Here is a 12,865-nt window from a genome sequence, read left to right on the forward strand (position 1 = left end):
CATAGCTGAGTATATGAGTTCGGGTAACCCTAACCCAACCTTCACAATGTTATTACTATTGCAAAGTTAAATCCTTCAGAATGATTACAAATGTAATTCATTATAAAGTATGCAAGCATTTTTGGATGGGGGTTGTGTTCTTAAATGATTACTGGTAGTCACATTTAAGCTAGTGCAAATTTTTTTCATTTTATCGGAATGCCTCGTGTCTGTCCTGGTGTGCCAAATTTCAAGGAAGATACTGCCCGAGTTATGTTTTGGACAATGCCTTTCCTTCTGTATGAACGGATCATGTCATCTTGTTCTAAAAATCTTCAAACGGAGAATGATGACACCTTATATTGATGACATTTTCTTCATCTGAGAGTTCATGGCAGGGATTGATTTTCCTGTCTTGGCTTCTATTAAGAATGTATCAGTTGCTGCCCCATTGCTGTGCAGTCAAAGTTTCAAATGTTTGTTTTTTTCCGGGTTTTCTCCATTTGATAATGTCCTCCTGCTCACTGGTCAAAACAATTACTGTTGTCGGTTCAAATGTTTCCATTTATTTTGTATACTGAAGGAGATCAGCATGACTGACAAACAACACCTTGACTGACGTTTCAGTAAAAGTTTGCATGTGTTTATGATTTTGTGCAGCATTACAATAATGGTCACTAACACTGGGGAACGCAGTTTTTTTTTTGTTGTTGTTGAGTTAGGTCTGACAGCTGTTTTGAACAAATTTTTGGGCACGGAATCCAAAACTGAACGCCGTTTTTCTTAATCACTTCAAGATTTTCACCGATGGGATTCCTGTTTTCTTCCAAAAAAAAGGACGAAATATGTATGAGTGTAAATAAAGAAAACATAGTTGCAAGCTTTGAAAAGTAAATTAACAGCGTGAAATGAAATAGACCTTGCAATGGTATGCTCATGGTTACAAAGTTAAGAGAAAAGCCCGCATTAATTCTCTTAATTCCCGCTATGCTAGCTTTCTGTTTGCGGATATTGATAGCGCTGACCTAATGGGAGCTGCACACACCTCTCCCAAATGGCTGTAGATTGTAAACAGTTTACTTCAGTTTATGGTAAACTATGGAGAACAAAAAAAAGAGGTGTGCTAGGGAAAAAAAAAACAATTCCAATTTTGGAATGAGCATTCCAATTTTTGTTTTTATCAGCATAAAAATCTAACTCAACAGGATTTTATTTTTTTCAAATGGTTCCCCAATGTGTACCCGTAAAGTAGTTATTGCTTTAAAGTTCCCATCATCCCTTCAAGGGTGGTCAGACAAATATCGTTCTTAAACATATTTTTTCTGCCAAACTACATCACATTATCAGGCACAAACAATGAAATTCTCTACAAGTACACTATGTGCTTTCAGTACATATACACACACACTCAAGCATTAATGGTAACGCAATCACTCAGTTGTTCTCATCACAAACAAACGTAAACATGACCAGCTGCCTACTACAAATTTAGAAATCAATCTGATATGAGACAACAAAACAGGAAACAACAGCTGAAAGACACGCACGTTCTCAAATAAATTTCAAAGACCAGCTTTCTACTAAGACCTACAAGTACAGAGCATTAACAATAGGGACCTCTCTGCGGCAGATTGTATCTACTGTATCTGTGATATGTGTTTCTCACAGAAAATGGAATATACTCATTGTAATACTTTGGCCTTCCCCCTTGAATTGGCATGGAGTTCCAGTTCTTTTCAGTGCATAGTCAAATATCTGCGGAATTGAATTAGCTACCTAAGTTTCAGAAAATGTCAAGTCACACGAACGTGATTAATTTTCATACTCTTCTTCCCCTCACAGCTGATCCACACAAATATGTCGTCCCACGGTGACGAGGTTAAAGGGCTGAAGCCCAAGTTTGAAGTTTGTGTCGTCATCTTTTAGGCAACGGCATTCTCCAGTGGTTCCTTCTCATCTAGCCTGGCATGATCGGCCGCACGGGCCGCTGCCAACTCCTCGTTTTTCTTCAGCTCCCGCTGATATTTGGCCATGATGGCGGCATAGGCGCAACCATATACTGCTGCAGCCAGCATCATCAGACACACGATGCCGCACACGACGCCGGTGATGATGACTGTGGCGATAGCGTGGCGTAGGTTGACCGGCCGCTGCCGTTGCTTCGTCTCACATTCTGGGATATTCACCCCTCCGCCACCGAATCCCTCCCCCATTGCCATGGGGACGTGGAGCGCATGGCTTGAAGGATGAGCATGGTTGCCATGCATGTGGCCTCGCAGCAGCCTCTCCGATTCCAGATGATGGATGTTGGCAAACAAGTAATGGTAGCTCGTGGTCATGCAGGCATGGAAGAGCTGGTAAGGGACCTTCTGCAGATCTCTGTCTCTCATTTCTATGGGCTGGCTGCAAAGCACCTCATCCACCACTCCACCTTGGGAGCAGAGATATACATCATCAGTGATCTTATAGTCCTTTTGGCACCGCGCTATAGGGATGACCTCAGTCATAGCTCAGCTTCAAACAGTTCATGGGCTTGAGAGGCAGTCGTAATTAATCTAACCTATAATGCCTTTCCTGATTGGTTATACGGAGTGTGTTTTGATTAATGGTTGGACTTCAGGGGCCGCCCTCTCTATTCCCCCCCTGTAAGTCAGTATTTTATTTGTCTCTCTGTCAGTGTACTTTTTTTTTTTTTTAACTTTCTGCATAATCATTGGTCTTCTTTTAAGCACACATTCTTGTTTCAAGGCCCATTGTTGTCTTCGGCGACACTTGTAATTTACAGCTTTTGAAGCAGGCAGCCAACGGTATGTGGCTTTCACTGTACAAGGGATTTATTTATTTGTTATACACAGTACATCTATTGCATATGCCATACCAGGCTCGCTTTCACATGGGAACAAATGACCATAGACCAATATTGTAAAAATACTCACGTGTGTATACTGTATACAGTATATATGTGTGTGTGTGTGTGTGTGTGTGTGTGTGTGTGTGTGTGTGTGTGTGTCTCTCTCTCTCTCTCTCTCTCGCTCTCTCTCTCTCTCTCTCTCTCTCTCTCTCTATATATATATATATATATATATATATACAGTATATATACAGGTATATGTATGTATATATATCCTCTTTCATCTATCACTGCTTCATACATCAAAGAGGTTGCAGAAAAGTGGTTAAGATTGCATGACTGTCTGTGTCTTATGTGTTGTGTTGTATTATTTTGTTATTTTGACTTCAAGCTGGCGCCGCGAGAGTGGCTGCCTTTACAGCAGCTCCTATATTTTGTTCTTCTACTTCTTCCTTTCATAACTTTGCTGCTGTGAATTGGGAATTTCTCCATTGTGAGACTAATACAGGTTTTCTTATCTTATCTTATCTTATATACAGGACATAGCATGAAACTCCACCAACTCCAAAGTAGCCCCCCAAAACACTTACATTTGCTTGTGAACGAGATTTATCTACAATATTTACTGTTTTCGAGTTCTCACCAACAACTAACTAAACACAAAGACTTCAGGAAGAAAAGGAGGCCAAACAAAATATTACTGACTGGCAATGTGACAATTCTAACCTAAATATTTATGGAACAAGACCATCAATTCTTTCCTTCCTGACAAATGAAAAAAGAGAAAACACAGTTGAACATATTTGAGGCACTTCATCCCTACTTTCCTCAGCAATTTTCTTATCAGCATTCTTTCAAAGATGTTGGAAGGAGAGAGAGAGAGATGTTTTTTTCTTTCTCACCGTCATCGTAGGTCTGCGTTTTAAAGGGGTTGAGCACCTGATACTACCAATCGCAACCAATGTTCAGCCACCAGTCCACCTTCATTTCCACCAAAGTGGAATCACCTGCACAAACTTGCAGCAGACACGACCAGTACGACTTTAATCCTAACAGTCCCTGACAACAGTTCAGCAAGAGTTTCAGAAGGATTAACGGCCCTCACACTTCTCCAGTACATAGTGCAAGGTTACGCTATCCATTGCAAGTTTCTCGAAACAAGATCTGGTCTTGACAACCATGCAGCAGATGGCCTGCCACTACCATTACTGATGAAAACAAAGTGCTCCTTGGGTAGTTGTTGATGCAAAGCCAAGGAAAGTCCTGAAGTTGGTGCGGGTAAAACTTTATCACTCTCTGAAGCATCTGCTGACTCAAGCTCTCGTTCGTGTTGTTTTCCAGTGAAGCCCTCCAGATAGATTTTCTATGGCTTTGTTCAATTGCGTGCTTAAAGAGGCTTTATGCTGTGTGGTTTGTAAAGAACAGATCCTGTTTGGAGAAACTCTCCATGGATAGTGTTAATTGTGCATCACACTAGAGCAGTGTGATGGCAGTACAACTCCTCACAAAGGAAAAAAAAAAATCACATCGGTGCCAATTTTGCAAGGTGCTCCAATGTCAAATAGCAAGCCAAGGACCAATTTGCAAAAAGTGCAAAACCTAAGCTGTCAAATGCTGATGGCCTACATGACGCAGATTTCTAAATAGGAAGTGCAAGTGACACCCTGTTCTTACCCATGTAGGATGTGTTCTTTTCACCAAAACAGGAACAATAACTTTTCACAACTGCACATTGAATGACACACTGACACAAAGACACACGGACTTTCCAACACCTGTATTTTGTGTGTGTGTGTGTGTGTTTGTGTGTGTGTGTGTGTGTGTGTGTGTGTGTGTGTGTGTGTGTGTGTGTGGGGGGGGGTTGGGGGGTGGGGGGCAGACTGCAACAGTTTTGTAAGAAGTTGTGTTCATCCGGGTTCAGATCAGACAGTCCATCTCCATTTTAGATTTTTCTGTCATTCATTTATACAAATGTACTAATATATGATGTTAATTGCGAAAGGATATTGAAATAAATCTTGCAAAACATTTTGCATTCACGCACCTTTGAAGAGGTAGGTCTCCAGCCACAGTTTGAGGCCTATAAGGTGGCAGTCACACTTCCACGGGTTGCCTCGTAGTGTGAGACTGTCTAGGTGGGCCAAGGCCTCCAGCACCGATCGGTCTAATCGTGTTAGCCTGTTGTGGGCGAGCCCCAGGTGGCTCAGGTTCCTCAGATTTTCTCCCATGGCTCCGGACAAACCCCACAGGCTTCGTGACGGCACACGATAAGAAAGCAAGATGAAATCCAATGACCAAAATGATTCAAATGCCATCACGGTCCGATCGAGGCAATTAAGACGCCTAACCTGTTGTGTGAAAGGTCAAGGTGTGACAGTGAGTGAATGGGTCCGAACAACCTCTTATCAAGCTCTCTCAGGCTGTTGTGGGCGAGACTGAGATGCTGAAGAGTTCGGAGCCCCAGGAGAGCAGTTGGAGAAACGGATGTTATGGAATTATTTGATAGATCGAGAACGCGAACCAAGGGTATTTCTCGAAAAGCCATCGATCCGAGGCCCCTGATGCGATTGTCTTGGAGATATAATTCTTGGGTGTCTGGATGTAATCGGCGGGGAATGTCGTACAGGCCTCGACCCCGGCAGTCCACAGCTTTGGTGTTTATGTTGCAGCTGCACTCTTTGGGACAGGCACGTGACAGAGAGAGGAGGGAGAGAAGGCAACACACCAGTATCACTGTAGAGACAGAAAGTTGTAATTATAAATTACTTATTTAATATTTTAAAACAGGAACTGCACTCAATAGCACTCAAGAGCACTCTGAGGGCAGTACGCCAGAGTATGCTCCGATTGACATTGCGAAAACAGAAAAAAGACTGATTAGGGTCCATGCATGACATTGGCTGGTCAACTGCAAGATCTCTCCTAGCGGATGATCGAGTCAGCCATGCTTGTGACATGGGCAAATGGAGACCGTCTTGCACCCCATGTGTCTGTCTGTGACCACCCCCCGCCCCCGCCACGCAATACTGACGGGTGTGCTATTAAAATATTTTAAAGATGATAATGATTAAAATGCATTTTATGATTCGATTTCTATAATGATTCAGAGAGATTGTCCCATGCTGCTGTCATAATTATGAATGAAATACCATGACGCCCACCACGCAACTTTGTAGATCACCAAATTTGTCTGCCTGCGCTCCGAATAAAATCGCCTTACAACATCCGCGCCTCAAGTTAGAGCTGCTTTTTGTGAGTCTAAACTGTAGTGTACGTTTTGTAACCAGATTTGTAGATGTGCCGCTGGTTGCAGCAGCAACACTCAGCGAGGCATAGCGTGTCTACTATAATCACAGACACGCTGGACTAGCCCATTGCCCCAGCACGTTTTTATGCCAAGTGCAGACTGCTTTCTGTGACCAAATTATCGGATGAGTCGGGGGTGAGGCATGTTCAGAGAGCCGCAACACAAGCACAAGCACGGTAGACATAGCTTGCACTGGCACAAAAATGAATATACGCCCGTTTCTTTGCCGAGCACATGGGCGTCAGAATACCAAAATAGGGTCCTTGGTCTTAAGTGCAACATAAAATAGTTTGAATAGTTGAACATATTTTGCTTGAAGGAAGCAAAGGTCTGAGTATGATGCATAAGAACGATGCTCACACCCACCTCTCCGACCTGCTTAGACCTGGGCCCTCTGTGACGTCAAAATCGCAAACGACAACTCCTCACCAACTCGCAACCCACGCACAAATCCATACATAGCAGATATTGGGTGTCTGAATCCTTTTGAGTTGACTTCACATGTCCATTCCTCCTGGAACATCACAGCAGTATTTATAGCATTGGCTGGACTAGCTTAAGGCTAAATGAAACGCAGTTCAGGCTATTTACAGATTCTGCACTGATTAGTGGCCTACGCAATGTTTCGCTCTTCACACCCAACAAACTTAAACATTAGAAATCATTAGGAAAGTAAAGTATCCTGTTTTTATCTTTTTTTTTTTAAATCTCAGTTATACCATATTTTCACCATGTCAATCTCATAGTCCTTTCCATAAAGGATTTAAAAGCAGTTCAAGTCAAAACACCAAAAAAAAAACGAAACAAAAATGAGCAGGATCTAATTTGTTCTTGAAAAAAAATTCAAAAGATTGATGGTGTTGTGTTTTTTAATAATTCAAATCAAATTACCAGATCAATAATTCTAAATGGATCTGTAGACATGATTTTTTTTCTTTGTTGACAATTTCTGAAACTCGATCATTTAGAATGAACATATTAATTAATATGTAGTATGACTCTATCCGCAATTGTTCCTTGAAAGAGTGCGCTGACACGTGTGTGCATACATGGAGCCCTTGCATGGCCACACATAAACAGAGCATCAGCTCAGTGAAGCATCGTAGCTCTCGAACGAGGTCAACAATGGAGAATGGCTCCGTGCGCTCATGTGTCCCTTCAGTCCCAAGTGCTTGCACGGAGGCTTGTAATGATGTGCACACGCAGCCCACAGCAAGTGGCTACCACTTTAAGTCAGCCGCACAACAATGCCTTGTCGTTTGAAGCTGAGAGCTGATGCAAAAAAAAAAAAAAAATCCACAACAAACACACATGTATTATTATTTTTGGATCATTTTTTACTCTTCTTATGATTATTATTGTGAAGCTGTTGCTATATTAGACATTCATTTACACAGCAAGATGAGATTAAACAGCCTGTGTGAATGCCTACTTGCAGAATTATTAACCACAATATTTTTGAATTGCTCTCCTACCTGTCATATCTGCCAGGTGTCCTTTGAGCACTTGAGTTCGCCGTCCTTTTTTTTTGTTTGTTTTTATCTCCCCTTTTGGGTTCTTGTGACTGACCCTTGTTCAGGCTCCATTAGCTGTCATTGAAGCTGAGATGAGATGTCCTTATTGTCATTTGGTTGGCCAATACAGTCATTTTGTTTTTTCAAGTTGAAGCTTGGAAACCTATGTTGCTTTCCAAATCATCAACACTGCCTACAAGCATGAAACCCCATCAGAGGGGCCGGATCAGAACACAGAGCTTACTGCCAGTCACACAGCCAGTGTGGGATACTGAAATGCTCTCTCTCTCTCTCTCTCTCTCTCTCTCTCTCTCCTTCTCTCTCTCGCACGTCTTTGCTTCTTGCTCTCTCCCTTGCAGCTTATTTCTCTCTGACTCGTTTCTTTCCCATCACCATTTTTTTGTGCTTCAATATCTTTCTCTCTTCCTTTACCCTGCCTTCCTTACTCCCCCTGTCCATAGTTATATCAGTAAAGTGTCATCTCCCGGCGGACAGCTGTGCCCCTTAAATCTTGGGGTCCGAATGCACTATGACATTCACCACCGCTCCTATTTCTATGGCAAAAGCTTAAAGCTGAATTTGGAGTGTAATAGTGAAATAATTAAATGTGCAAAAACACCCTTGGCACAGTGTGGTGGCATGCTCTAATGCTAATACGCATGACACAAGGGCAGAGGCGATGGCAGAGCAAGCTCCCAGCACAGTAAAAAAAAAAGGAAAGGGAAAAAAAATCAAAACGCACCAATGCACACACATAGACAGAGCACAATTTTAATCTGTTGCTGTAAATCTACATTGAATTCTTTTGGATAAGCTCTCTTGAGCTCTTGGGTCAATGGAAAGAGAAGCAACAATGGACAATGGGTGAGGCAGATTAGTAATGGAATTTTATTTTTAATGGTTCTTAGTATATTTAAGCTCTCAACGTGATCTTGGATCATGTCCTCTGTGCTGATTCCCTCCGTCTGTATTCCCATCCTATCGATAGCTGAATAATTTTTCTTCTCCCTGACGTATAAAACGGTAATTTATGTCACACGCTTATATGCATTACATTGGCAATTCAATTTTATTAGATGACCCAGCTCAACATCAGGGCTCAATTACATTACACATGATAATACTTTAAAAGACAATAGATCAGTACGCGTGCACGCACACACACACACACACACACGCACACACACACACACACACACACACACACACACACACACACACACACACACACACACACACACCATGACAAGTATTAGATAGCACGGATTTGTGGATATTGTCCTGTCATCCAGTTCACGGTGTACTGTACATGGCCTGTCTCCATTCTAAAATGTCCCCAGGAACCACAAGTAGGTTTGTCAGAATCAGAATCGGCTTATTGACCAAATATTTTGACAGACAGAAGAAAAGACTTTCTGGTTGTTTAGTGTCACTCTCATGCGACGCGGCAGGAATGATCTGAGGTCTTCGACCACAGTCCAGGTATGTTTCTATACTGTTAAGAGAATGTATTGCATATGAATACTAAGATGCCGACATTGAGACAAAAATGAATCATGAAAATGGAAAGAGAGATTTGTCATGAATGCAAATCCCCTTATCATAACAATGATGTGGCTGCGAGCATCAGAAAACTGAACTAATCGAATTGCCATATGCATGTACTCTGCTTAAATCGCATGGAATCAACATAAGATCCCTAACTGTTCAAGAAAGTCTAATCAAATTGAGCTGGGTCATCAAAACTTGCTCTGGTTTTTTGCTAACAGCCATGATAATCATGGAGCTGAAAGAATACTCATCGTTTCAAACGTTAAACGAGCAGGCTGCAGCCTGATTATACTGCCCCAATGTCGCCTCAACTGCTTTAATAACTATTTGTATGTCAATTGGGCTTGCGTCTAATTACACCATGACACAATTCACGCACATTTGCCTTGGCTATATCTGGAATATAGGCAGCATTAAGTCACCCATTCACTCAAATGTCTTTAGGTTTGGCAGTTCTTAGTAGAATTCCAATTAACTGGAGGCATTAAGCTGGTTGTCATCTCTCCCTGCCTGGGACTGAGGCAATGGGTGGATTTGGAGTGCATTTTATGACTCTTCATCTTTGGATTCATAAGCCCAGCTCAGAGCATAATACTGGCCACCCCGCACATGTGTAAATCATACCCGGGGACATTTAATTTTTTCCAATAGCGCAGAAACCTTACCATGACAGATTTAGGCCCTTTTTTGTCTTTTTACACCACAGCTCGAGGTAGAAGATCCTTTGACCGTTTCTTTTTACCTGTAATGCACTTTGACAGATTCACATTCATTCTGCATGAGAACTGGATGGTTCCCACCCTTGTTATTTTTATTCCTCACAGTCACTATTTCTGTGTTCTGCTTTTTCAGGGAATAAAAATCATATTGTATCTGCTTTGGCATCATGTGCTAGGCTGTCTTTCCATTGCCCAGCGTCTTAAATTAGCTTTTCCTCTTGGGTTTTCCAAGTGGGTGTAGAAATGGTGGGCTGCTGAAGGGATCTGGCAAAGCTTATGATGAGATAATCTGCACCTGTTCCTTTGGGCGACAGCTAAAACAGGCCACAGCAGCATACCACTGCCCTCAACAATTGCGCAAGCATACACAAATACAAAACTATAATTCCTTCTTTGATCAAATTAAGTGTTTTAGTGGCTGAAAGTTTGCTACAGTGTGGCTTTTTATAGTCAAAGTTCGATACCGTTGTGGAATGGCTTCCCGTCCAGAGTGTACATCGCCTCTCGCCCAAAGTCAGCTGTGATCGGATCGGTGATCCGAATGAGAGTAAACAAACAAACAAAAAAAAGATATCCAGTATGCCAAACATACCTTGGTAGGAGTTGAACACTGTCAATTTAAAAGTGGAACATGTTTTCAGGTCTAGACATCCTATGTGGATCATGCTTATCCTGTTCAAAGTCGCGGAGGGAAAGTTGTCTATCCCGAGTTGAAGTGAAAGCCAGACTACACCCTTGGCCTGCTCACCACTCAATAATTGTGCACCTATAAAGATATTTTCATTGAGATTTCAATTTTGGCTTCAGTCAAGCTTAAAAACATGATAATCAAAGAAAAAAGATTCATGTGTCGGAAGGCTGTGCAAGTTCTTGACATTGTGAAAGTACCCTGAATGCACCAAGGTATGAGCGAATCAATCGTGGGACATGTATGTTATTCTGCCCACGCTGAGCATGCTTCAAGCCGTTTAATAACACCCGTGTCGAAGTTAACTGTGAAATCAAACTCACGACAAAAAGAACTATACACATTGTGTATTTAAATACAAGCCATGCTTGGTTTTTGAAACATCACCATTGCTAATGCTAAACTCAATGTAAAATCCTTTAAACAAGCTAATGGGAAATTAGCATCAACCTCTGGCACTGGTATTCCTTCAAATAGCCAATATTCACACTCAAACGCTGTAGAAACACATCCTGTACATACCTGGGAGTGTAAACAAATTCAAAGTCACATATCCTATGAAAAACAAGTTATATTAATAGAGCTGAATTGAAACTTTTGTCTTTTATTTTTTTTTATCTCATTGTAAGATTGTACTCCATTCATGCTTGGCAACACACTGCCTCTAAGAGGCCAACAACTGCACTTAAGGAACAGCCGGTATTTAATTTGTATTTTATTCATTGCTTTCATTGCTGTTATTAGTTGACTTTGTTACTAATTTAATTTCTAGTAGTAAGTTTAGATATCAAGGATCCATGGATATATATATTTTTTTGTCGCATCAACACACATTTCCACATGATGTACAAAATATGATACCCGAGGTCCCAAGTTAGTCCAGTAAGTCTGAACACTTGTGAAAATAACAATAGGACTAGTAAATTAAAATAAATGCAGTAAAGAGATAAGGGATATGCTTGTTCACGGTTTGAATGCTTGCGATGATGCAATGTAGCAAAGTTGTGAGTGCAGTGGAATGAAAATGCAAGCGGCTTGAAATTCGCATGATATTAGGTCGAAGAGTAGAGGGTTCGAGAATAGACCAACAACAATTCTGAGCGGGAACTGAACCCATGCTGGCTGAACAAGAGTCGGCCAATGAATCTTTGCACCATCAGTCACAATTTTTAGCAGTGCCATTTTGAAATGCAGTCTTCTCAATACGAATCCCGAGCATCAATTTGCATGATCTATCTGTCTTTCAATCAAAATTATTGTATTTAGTGACACTCTACATTTTTGCTCTCTTGGGGTGTGACACCATTCATTTTAAAATGTACCCATTCGGTTTGGCTGTAATTCAAACAAATTTTCCAATTCAAACCTGTGTTCATTGCGCTCCAAGCGAATATGAGCGTGGTTTTCTTCTTTTGGTTCCAGCCTAGATTGGAACCGTAGATGTGAGATGAGCTCCTCTGTGGAAGTCTGTTAGAAAATCAGAGCGAGGAGTCAGCCATAGGGAAGGGGAAGGGGTGCGCTGGGAGTTATGGCCTGGTGTTAAAGTTTGCTTTGTGGCCATCAAACGCATATGCATTTTTGAAGTACCACATCTATGGATGTGTGGACCAATATTCTATTAAGTGGCTTGAATTCATCTTTGAATTTATCATTCATGTTAATTCTAAGCAATGGCTTTTCTGATGTCACATCTTCCTGGCGATGTTTTTTTTTTTTTTTCTTTCCAGCTGTCGGCATCCAAATGAAACTCGACTTCTTTCAGAGGAAATTCTGGACAGCTAGCAGACAGGTACACAATGACAAAGACATATCATATACACATGAATGAGGTATGGATATAGAAAAAAAATCTGCCATAAATATTACCATGGGAACCTTATTTTGAAGTTCGGAGTGCAATTTGATACAAAGGTATTTTCGAGACGGTGGTATGGGTACACAATACTAATGTGGGGGGGACTAGTTTGGGTACACGAAGTAGAACATAGGATTCTCTTGTTATACTTCAAGCAATGGTTTTGAATGTTTACTAAATGTGTTTTTCATTTCACTTAAAAGACTTATTTTCAAAGGGTCGTAAATCGGTTCATGAAATGCAATCATTTTAAAGCATGACTTTACTAGATAATAAATGTTAGCACCTGGTGAGTGGATTTGTGTTTGTTGCCTTCCCCTAATATTGCATTGCACAAACTTTTATTTCCTCCTCTCTCTCTCTCTCTCTCTCTCTCTCTCTCTCTCTCTCTCTCTCTCTCT

At 41.3% G+C, this 12,865-nt stretch overlaps 2 protein-coding genes across 3 annotated transcripts in view; one reads left to right on the top strand and one right to left on the bottom strand.

Annotated features, from left to right (window-relative positions):
• Positions 1–12,865, top strand: part of LOC109528651 (voltage-dependent calcium channel subunit alpha-2/delta-3) — a 116,036-nt gene that overhangs the window by 91,201 nt on the left and 11,970 nt on the right. Inside the window, exon 27 of the mRNA XM_019891529.1 lies at positions 12,337–12,398. Within this exon, the coding sequence (XP_019747088.1) occupies positions 12,337–12,398 (62 nt within the window). The remainder of the gene's footprint in view (positions 1–12,336; positions 12,399–12,865) is intronic.
• On the bottom strand, positions 676–8,458 carry lrtm1 (leucine rich repeat transmembrane protein 1). Of its 2 annotated transcripts, none has more exons than XM_019891528.1 (4): positions 7,613–8,458; positions 5,179–5,506; positions 4,875–5,080; positions 676–2,410 (listed from the first exon to the last, which is right to left on the bottom strand). In XM_019891528.1, the coding sequence occupies exons 1-4, from the start codon at positions 7,617–7,619 to the stop codon at positions 1,902–1,904; spliced, it is 1,050 nt and encodes a 349-aa protein (XP_019747087.1). In that variant the 5' UTR covers positions 7,620–8,458; the 3' UTR covers positions 676–1,901. The 2 variants fall into 2 exon arrangements, with proteins under 2 accessions (XP_019747087.1, XP_019747086.1); XM_019891527.1 differs by having other exon boundaries at positions 5,179–5,563; positions 7,613–8,434.

This window comes from Hippocampus comes, unplaced genomic scaffold (assembly GCF_001891065.2).
Source record: "Hippocampus comes isolate QL1 unplaced genomic scaffold, H_comes_QL1_v1.1 scaffold174, whole genome shotgun sequence".
NCBI lineage: Eukaryota > Metazoa > Chordata > Actinopteri > Syngnathiformes > Syngnathidae > Hippocampus > Hippocampus comes.